Genomic DNA, 10,033 nt, shown 5'->3' with positions numbered 1-10,033 from the left:
CATAGAACCAGTTTAACCAGCCGAACCAGCCTAGCAATCCAGTCATCGAACCAGTTTAGCAATCCAGTCATCGAACAAGCCTAGCATTCCAGTCATCGAACCAGCCTAGCATTCCAGTCATAGAACCAGTTTAGCATTCTAGTCATCGAACCAGCCTAGCAATCCAGTCATCGAACCAGTTTAGCAATCCAGTCATCGAACAAGCCTAGCATTCCAGTCATCGAACCAGCCAGTCATCGAACCAGCCTAGCATTCCAGTCATCGAACCAGCCTAGCATTCCAGCCATCGAACCAGCCTAGCATTCCAGTCATCGAACCAGCCTAGCATTCCAGTCATCGAACCAGCCTAGCATTCCAGTCATCGAACCAGCCATCGAACCAGCCTAGCATTCCAGTCATCGAACCAGCCTAGCATTCCAGTCATCGAACCAGCCTAGCAATCCAGTCATCGAACCAGCCTAGCATTCCAGTCATCGAACCAGCCTAGCATTCCAGTCATAGAACCAGCCTAGCATTCCAGTCATCGAACCAGCCTAGCATTAGTGCTGAGCAAGTGCTTTTTGGAGGTCGGTTCGATTGTTATTTAAAAAAAAAATTGTGTTTTAGATTTCAATAAAAAAATAAAAACATTAAATATTGACATTACAATGATTTTAGAGCTTTTTAATTAAAATACCAAAGTCAAAAATAGTGAACATTCAAATGCCAAAACTTTAAAAATATGATATAGTCTCAGTCGGGTCCACCTTGGGTAGACATCAATATGATTATAGTAAATTACTATGAAATAAAAAAATTCATAGTACGTATAATACTACCTCAACACCGGTACCCCCTGTATAAATACCCACTATTGTTAATTACTGCTGCTCTTTAATTATGTTATTCTTATCTCTTACTTTTTTGGGGGGTATTTTCTTAACTGCATTTTTGGTTAAGTAAGCATTTCACTGTAAGGTTGTATTCTCCACGTGACAAATAAAATGTACATATTCTTTAGGTCTGATTTTATGACTTTTAAATGTTTAATTCCTTAAAGTCATCATCTCATCTCTGCCCAGGCAGTAGCTGTCAGCCAGACAGTTATCTCTGTTCTCCCCATACTGTACTGTCTGTTGTCATCCTATTCAGCTAGCCTGCCTAAGTATGCTGCTGTCTGACCAAATCATTTGACTAGTTCTTCAAAGTAGATAAGGCATACTTTCACGAACTGTCTCGGTCCATCATCGTTGTGTTGTGTGTGGTCTGTGTGTATCTATCCTAACGTAGCAGGTGTTAAAGTGTATCCGTCCAGAGATCTGGATATAATGACGAGATGCCCATGTCTCCTCCCTTACAATGGGAGTCGCTCTACCAAAGCCCATGTCTCCTCCCTTACAATGGGAGTCGCTCTACCAAAGCCCATGTCTCCTCCCTTACAATGGGAGTCGCTGTACCAAAGGCGGGAATGCCGGCAACAAGTTGAGCCCATTGTGCTAAATTTGGACAGATTTTGTTGTGAGTTCCAAATCTCGCTTCGCCTTTCCCGCCTTCTTTCCCTCCCGCCTTCTTTCCCTCTCTTTTCCCGCCTTCTTTCCCTCTCTTTCCCCGCCTTCTTTCCCTCTCTTTCCCCGCCTCCTTTCCCTCTCTTTCCGCCTTCTTTCCCTCCCGCCTTCTTTTCCTACTCTTTTCCCTACTCTTTCCCTACTCTTTCCCGCCTTTTTTCTTTCCCTTCTTTCCCTACTCTTTCCCGCCTTCTTTCCCTACTCTTTCCCTACTCTTTCCCGCCTTCTTTCCCTACTCTTTCCCCGCCTTCTTTCCCTCTTTTCCCCCGCCTTCTTTCCCTCTTTTCCCCCCTTCTTTCCCTCCCCGCTTCTTTCCCTCTCTTCCCTTCTTTCCCTCTCTATCCCCGCTTCTTTCCCTCTTTCCCTCTCTATCCCCGCCTTCTTTCCCTCTCTATCCCCGCCTTCTTTCCCTCTCTTTCCCCGCCTTCTTTCCCTCTCTTTCCCCGCCTTCTTTCCCTCTCTATCCCCGCCTTCTTTCCCTCTCTATCCCTCTCTTTCCCGCCTTCTTTCCCTCTCTTTTTCCCGCCTTCTCATTTCCTGAGTCTTACTACCATCACATTACAGCCAGTTAAAAGTACAGTACGATATTGGCTTTGGATTCCATTCCACAGAGATTAGGAATAAAACAGTATAGAAGTTGTAAGGTAAAACAAAAATAAGCTTCCTTTTTGCAGTATAAAACATACAGCTGGCATCATTGGTTAACACATACTGTACACTTATGGCATAGATTCGTGTGATTTTGGCTTGAAATCGGCTTCTTAAACCATTAAGCAACCTCTGGCATTCCCATCGAGAGACTTTTATTTCATTAAAAAGGGCAAACAAAATGGTAATGAATAATTCAGTGCTTTACAGTAGTTATGTATTTTAGACCGGATTCTCTATTGTTCTTAACAGGACAGTAGTCAACTATGGACAGCTAGGAATTCTTTAAAGATGCCATTTCCTTTAAGCAAGAGACGGGACATAGTCACAGTTTTGTTTATAAAGCAACAGGTTAAAAAAAATGTTGCTCGCCACAGTAGTGCACAAATGGTATTAGGATATATATAGCTTTGGCCTTCTCTGTCTAAAGCAGGAACATGATGGTCCTGTCACCGATGGCTTTGAGCAGTGAGCACCACGACAGGGTCCAACACTTTAGGTCCCGGTGTACCTGTACAGTAACAGGCCTCCAACCAAACCTCCCCATTGGGTTTGTGATAGACAGGGGGACTGTGTGTATCCTAGACCAGAGACTCCGGGCCACCATCATCCTCTCTATCGGCCAGGTTTCCTGCCATCCCGGTCACCATGAGACTCTGAAGCAGGCTGGTCGGTATGGCCGGTTTGAACGACCAGTTCCTCGACGTCACGAAGGGGAACGACGACGACAGCCTCACCGAAGACCTGGTTGTGATCACCGCCGCCGCTGTCTTGGCCCTTGGCCTCGCCCCCTTGTGGTTGGAGGTTAAAGTGCAGCCGTGGCGATCGAGCTGTCTCTGCAGCTCCTGAACCTCCCCCAGTATCTCAGAGACTTTACTCAGCATGGCCACTGGACCCCCTCCTAGGATCTGGACGTCGTGGATCCAGCGCAGGTACCTTTCATAGAAAGACAGAACACTAGAATAGTGATTGGACATCCCAGTAATGTGACTCAAATCGTAGCCATCTTGGTCAGGGAATTTTTCATTCTAGAAACCTATCAACTACAATCAAATATGGTATATTATTATATAAAACAATTCATTTGTAGATATAACAAGTATATCACAAAATAGGTTTCTAAGTTCAAGGGTCTTTTCTTGGTGGAATAAAGGTTAAACGGTGGATGCACTTCCTGATTTCGTCTTCTATTTCATTCGTTAAGAAATTATTGCGGCCATGACTGAATTCAAACGTAGACGCGAGTTGGTTTTTGGAGAGGGGGTTGATATGGGTCTCGGGTGCGTTCATAGGTGGTTAACAAAATCATTTCACCAATTAGCTTCAGCAGGCTGGTGTGCGACCATGGAAAAGTTGGTTTGACTTTGGATAGCCGATCTCCGGGAAGAGTGATGGACCGTTAATAAATTCCACAATGTAAATGAGACAATATTTCCATGTTGCTCATCTTTTAGTTGTCTAATTAAATGCTTTCAATATTTGTATTTGAATTTTTACAATTTATATAGTATCGAACCAGCCTAGCAATCCAGTCATCGAACCAGTCATTAATATATACTTCTTTCTTTTTTTTGCTATTGACCTTTTAAAATATTGTCCCATTGTGTAATTTATTGATGGTCCCTAACCAGCCCGATAGGGATATTGAATGTCAAAGCAAATTGAACAGGGTAATACAATCAGCTGTGGGCAGGATTGATGATTACTTGGGTACTGCCAGCTGTGGGCAGGATTGATGATTACTTGGGTACTGCCAGCTGTGGGCAGGATTGATGATTACTTGGGTACTGCCAGCTGTGGGCAGGATTGATGATTACTTGGGTACTGCCAGCTGTGGGCAGGATTGATGATTACTTGGGTACTGCCAGCTGTGGGCAGGATTGAAACAAACCTAACAAAAACTTTTACCGTGCGCTTCATTCCAACATAATGTTTTCCTATCATCTCACAAATCTCCGCCTCTGGACTTTATGACCAAAATTATCCTATTTACACGTTGGGGGTCAATTTTTGACACTAAAATAACAAATGTTTCTGACTCATATCAATGCAAATTAGGCCGTTTTCAAAAAGGAAAAAAAAATTTTTTTTTTAGGGGGAAGTCCATCTCTACGGGCAGGTACCTCTGCATCCAGACGCGTATGGAGGGACCGTCCAGGCAGGGCAGCAGCAGACTGTGGTAATCCAATGGTTTAGTCTGCCACGCCTCGTAGAACTCCCTGACTGAAGACGAGGTCTGAGGGGAATCTGAGGAAGGAGACAGCATCCAGCGACTGAGCCTCTTTACACCGAGGATTTTCTTCAGGTTGTCCGCCTCGTCTTTAAAGAAGCTCTTCTTAGGGGGGGTCTTGAAGGCGGAGCTTGGCAGGGACAGCTGACGCAGGTGCTGGAAGGCAGATATAGAAGAACATTAGACATTTTGATCAGCATAATGTTGGAATATAGTAAACTGACTATTACAGTTGAATGGAGTGCGAGAGAGCGAGACAGAGAGAGCTACAGCGAGAGAGAGAGAGAGACAGAGCGAGACAGAGAGAGCGAGAGACAGCGAGACAGAGAGCGAAGAGACAGAGAGCTACAGCTACAGAGAGAGACAGACAGAGAGACCGACAGAGAAAGAGCGAGAGACCGACAGAGAAAGAGCGAGAGACCGACAGAGAAAGAGCGAGAGACCGACAGAGAAAGAGCGAGAGACCGACAGAGAAAGAGCGAGAGACAGAGAGAGACAGAGAGAGCGAGACAGAGAGAGCGAGAGACAGCGAGAGACAGAGAGAGCGAGAGAGCAGACAGAGCGAGAGACGAGAGACAGAGAGAGCAGACAGACAGACAGAGAGAGAGACAGACAGACAGAGAGCGAGAGAGACAGACAGAGAGAGCGAGAGACAGACAGAGAGACAGACAGAGAGACAGACAGACAGAGAGCGAGAGACAGACAGAGAGAGCGAGAGACAGACAGAGAGAGCGAGAGACAGACAGAGAGAGCGAGAGACAGACAGCGAGAGACAGACAGAGAGACAGACAGACAGAGAGAGAGCGAGAGACAGACAGAGAGAGCGAGAGACAGACAGAGAGACAGCGAGAGACAGACAGAGAGCGAGAGACAGACAGAGAGAGCGAGAGACAGACAGAGAGAGCGAGAGACAGACAGAGAGAGCGAGAGACAGACAGAGAGAGCGAGAGACAGACAGAGAGAGCGAGAGACAGACAGAGAGAGCGAGAGACAGACAGAGAGAGCGAGACAGACAGAGAGAGCGAGCAGAGAGACAGACAGAGAGAGAGAGACAGACAGAGAGAGCGAGAGACAGACAGAGAGAGCGAGAGACAGACAGAGAGAGCGAGAGACAGACAGAGAGAGCGAGAGACAGACAGAGAGAGCGAGAGACAGAGAGAGCGAGAGACAGAGAGAGCGAGAGACAGCGACAGACAGAGAGAGCGACAGACAGAGAGAGCGACAGACAGCGACAGAGAGACAGACAGAGAGACAGACAGAGAGAGCGAGACAGAGAGAGAGAGACAGAGGGAGAGACAGAAAGAGAGACAGAAAGAGAGAGTACCCTGGGCCTGTATGATTTCCTCACAGACGTGTCCTGCTTGGGCTTCTCGGTATACAAAGGGTTAGTGAAGAGATCCTGTGCCTTGCAGTCAAACTGCACCGACCAGTCCCACACTGTAGGGCAGTTCAATGGGCTTCTTTGTGTGTGGGGCGACTCGGCCTGCCAAGACAAGCAAACAGTCAGGCTGGGTGTATGTGAGCATACTGTATATGGTACAGGCTGTTTACCCTACTGCACACAGAAGAAGTGGAGACTGGTGGAGGGAGGACGGGCTCACTGTAACAGCACGGTAATGGAACGGCCCGGTAATGGAACGGCGGTCACTGGTAATGGAACGGCACGGTAATGGAACCCCCGGTAATGGACACCAGCCTCCACTGGTAATGGACGTTCTGGTACAACACAGCTGGAAGAGACGGGGTCACTGTTCCATTAATTAATTTCCAGACGTTACAATGAGCTCGTCCTCTGATTTAAAGTGACACCAGCCTCCACTGGCCATGGACGTTCTGGTACAACACAGCTGGAAGAGACAGGGTCTGGTGTCTAGTCATCTACACTACAGGGTAACACAGCTGGAAGAGACAGGGTCTGGTGTCTAGTCATCTACACTACAGGGTAACACAGCTGGAAGAGACAGGGTCTGGTGTCTAGTCATCTACACTACAGGGTAACACAGCTGGAAGAGACAGGGTCTGGTGTCTAGTCATCTACGCTACAGGGTAACACAGCTGGAAGAGAGACGGGGTCTGGTGTCTAGTCATCTACGCTACAGGGTAACACAGCTGGAAGAGACAGGGTCTGGTGTCTAGTCATCTACGCTACAGGGTAACACAGCTGGAAGAGACAGGGGTCTGGTGTCTAGTCATCTACGCTACAGGGTAACACAGCTGGAAGAGACAGGGTCTGGTGTCTAGTCATCTACGCTACAGGGTAACACAGCTGGAAGAGACAGGGTCTGGTGTCTAGTCATCTACGCTACAGGGTAACACAGCTGGAAGAGACAGGGTCTGGTGTCTAGTCATCTACGCTACAGGGTAACACAGCTGGAAGAGACTGGGTCTGGTGTCTAGTCATCTACGCTACAGGCCTTCAGAGTATCCGAGTACAAATCACATGTGCCAAACATAACACTGTTGCAGTGTTACAACCTGCTGTTGCAGTGTTACAACCTCCTGTTGCCGTGCTACAACCTGCTGCTGCAGTGTTACAACCTGCTGTTGCAGTGTTACAACCTGCTGTTGCAGTGTTACAACCTGCTGTTGCAGTGTTACAACCTGCTGCTGCAGTGTTACAACCTGCTGCTGCAGTGTTACAACCTGCTGTTGCAGTGTTACAACCTGCTGCAGTGTTACAACCTGCTGTTGCAGTGTTACAACCTGCTGCAGTGTTACAACCTGCTGTTGCAGTGTTACAACCTGCTGCAGTGTTACAACCTGCTGTTGCAGTGTTACAACCTGCTGTTGCAGTGTTACAACCTGCTGTTGCAGTGTTACAACCTGCTGTTGCAGTGTTACAACCTGCTGTTGCAGTGTTACAACCTGCTGTTGCAGTGTTACAACCTGCTGTTGCAGTGTTACAACCTGCTGTTGCAGTGTTACAACCTGCTGCAGTGTTACAACCTGTTGCAGTGTTACAACCTGCTGTTGCAGTGTTACAACCTGCTGTTGCAGTGTTACAACCTGCTGCAGTGTTACAACCTGTTGCAGTGTTACAACCTGCTGTTGCAGTGTTACAACCTGCTGCTGCAGTGTTACAACCTGCTGTTGCCGTGCTACAACCTGCTGTTGCCGTGCTACAACCTCCTTTTGGTTTGTTGGTCTATCTACTGCAGAGTGGTTTGTAGGCCTAACTACTGCAGAGTGGTTTGTAGGCCTAACTACTGCAGAGTGGTTTGTTGGTCTAACTACTGCAGAGTGGTTTGTAGGTCTAACTACTGCAGAGTGGTTTGTAGGCCTAACTACTGCAGAGTGGTTTGTTGGTCTATCTACTGCAGAGTGGTTTGTTGGTCTAACTACTGCAGAGTGGTTTGTTGGCCCAACTACTGCAGAGTGGTTTGCAGACAGCCTAGAGAAAACATGCTGTATTGGTAATCTGTGTGCCTGCCTGCCTGTGTCTTTACCCTGAGTAAGCTGCTGTATTGGTAATGTGTGTGCCTGCCTGCCTGTTTCTTTACCCTTAGTAAGCTGTCTCTGTGGCAGTCGTTGTTAAAGAGGAAGGTGGTGAAGACCGGAACATGGACGCTGTCAGACAGCACGGTCAGGTAGGTCTCTGAGAACTGGAAGGCCGGACCATGCTGCTGCTGTAGCTGCCACACACACTCCAGGAAGAGCAGGAACACTGGAGACTGGCTCTGAGAGGACGGACAGAGGGGACACGCTTGTCACCTATACACCACAGTTGTTGTTTTTTTAAACATACCGCTGGTCTCAAATCCTTGATTCTTAAAAATTCCTCTCCTTCTCAGAGCTCATTGGAGGAGGATGTCAAGGGGAGGGACTTGAGCCTTTCCTCCAATAAGCTTTGAGAGGGAGGCGGAAGAATCAAGGTTTGGATGGCTAGTTTAATTGTCAGAAAACAGAATAAACAAAAACAGGACACCCGGATCCTACCTCCACCTTGTCCTTGAGGTGTAGATGGTTGGAGCGATCCAGGAAAGCATGTCCTCCTGCTACCCACTCCTTCTGCACCAGACTCTGGAAGCCCAGAAGAGTTCTGTAGTAGGGGTCCAACATCAACTGGACCAGGCTGGAGACCACACAGCACAGGTCTGAACCGCCCTCCTCTGGAAAAATACAACACAATCTAACACCCAGTACAGGTCCTAACCAGCCTCCTCTGGTCCTATACAATATAGAGGTAGGACCCAGTACAGGTTCTAACCAGCCTCCTCTGGTATTATATTATACAATATAGAGGTAGGACCCAGTACAGGTCCTAACCAGCCTCCTCTGGTATTATACTATACAATATAGAGGTAGGACCCAGTACAGGTCCTAACCAGCCTCCTCTGGTATTATACAATATAGAGGTAGGACCCAGTACAGGTCCTAACCAGCCTCCTCTGGTATTATACTATACAATATAGAGGTAGGACCCAGTACAGGTCCTAACCAGCCTCCTCTGGTATTATACAATATAGAGGTAGGACCCAGTACAGGTCCTAACCAGCCTCCTCTGGTATTATACCATATATTACAGGTCCTAACCAGCCTCCTCTGGTATTATACAATATAGAGGAAGGACCCAGTACAGGTCCTAACCAGCCTCCTCTGGTATTATACAATATAGAGGTAGGACCCAGTACAGGTCCTAACCAGCCTCCTCTGGTATTATACAATATAGAGGTAGGACCCAGTACAGGTCCTAACCAGCCTCCTCTGGTATTATACAATATAGAGGTAGGACCCAGTACAGGTCCTAACCAGCCTCCTCTGGTATTATACTATATAGAGGTAGGACCCAGTACAGGTCCTAACCAGCCTCCTCTGATATTATACCATATAGAGGTAGGACCCAGTACAGGTCCTAACCAGCCTCCTCTGGTATTATACTATACAATATAGAGGTAGGACCCAGTACAGGTCCTAACCAGCCTCCTCTGGTATTATACAATATAGAGGTAGGACCCAGTACAGGTCCTAACCAGCCTCCTCTGTAACACAAACACATATTTAACGGTAGACTCAGCGACATGACGTAGACACAGAAAGTACAACAGCATAGTGGGTCAATATCTTCAACGACTAAGAGCATCGAAGCGCGAGGGTCAACTTCTCTGTACCCTGGGTACCGCACTGCAAACAGCAGATACTGCGTGTGACTGAGAGCAACATCTTGCATCTCGCTTATCTCAATATCACCGGAGCTGCTCGTGGCAATGTCATTTAGCGGAGTCTACCTTCAATTCATTTAATTGTTTTTATAGAACCAGGAGGATAGTCAACTCAGCAACATCCTCTCCTGAGTATCATTGTGGGACAAATGTTAAGCAAATAAAAACATGTCAAAGAACATGTCAGGACACAGGATCTGTGTGGCCAAACCCCTTGTCAAATAAAATACAACCTTCCTCAAATAGAAATAGTCCTTACCCATAATGAGAACATTGGTGTTTTCCTTTTCCAGGCTCTCAACTACCTCCACGGCCTTCTGGAGACACTGTCTGCAACACACAAGACATCGGCACTCCGCGTGAGACCGAGACATCGGCACTCCGCGTGAGACATCGGCACTCCGCGTGAGACCGAGACATCGGCACGTGACATCGGCACTCGCGTGAGACCG

General features: G+C 47.3%; 1 protein-coding gene across 2 annotated transcripts in view; it reads right to left on the bottom strand.

The window, feature by feature from the left end:
- Window positions 1-648: 648 nt before the first annotated feature.
- mtmr12 (myotubularin related protein 12) overlaps window positions 649-10,033 on the bottom strand; it is a 28,078-nt gene continuing 18,693 nt past the window's right edge. For both annotated transcript variants that reach the window (XM_065011328.1, XM_065011329.1), the window contains 7 exons: window positions 9,841-9,911; window positions 8,359-8,531; window positions 7,923-8,099; window positions 5,747-5,905; window positions 4,316-4,578; window positions 2,047-3,128; window positions 649-1,568 (listed from right to left, as the gene is read on the bottom strand). In XM_065011328.1, the coding sequence (XP_064867400.1) occupies window positions 2,774-3,128; window positions 4,316-4,578; window positions 5,747-5,905; window positions 7,923-8,099; window positions 8,359-8,531; window positions 9,841-9,911 (1,198 nt within the window). In that variant the 3' untranslated portion in view covers window positions 649-1,568; window positions 2,047-2,773. The remainder of the gene's footprint in view (window positions 1,569-2,046; window positions 3,129-4,315; window positions 4,579-5,746; window positions 5,906-7,922; window positions 8,100-8,358; window positions 8,532-9,840; window positions 9,912-10,033) is intronic.

Source organism: Oncorhynchus nerka, linkage group LG27 (assembly GCF_034236695.1).
Source record: "Oncorhynchus nerka isolate Pitt River linkage group LG27, Oner_Uvic_2.0, whole genome shotgun sequence".
Taxonomy (NCBI): domain Eukaryota; kingdom Metazoa; phylum Chordata; class Actinopteri; order Salmoniformes; family Salmonidae; genus Oncorhynchus; species Oncorhynchus nerka.
The sequence above is the reverse complement of the archived record's forward strand: the minus strand, read 5'-3'. Positions and strand labels throughout refer to the sequence as shown.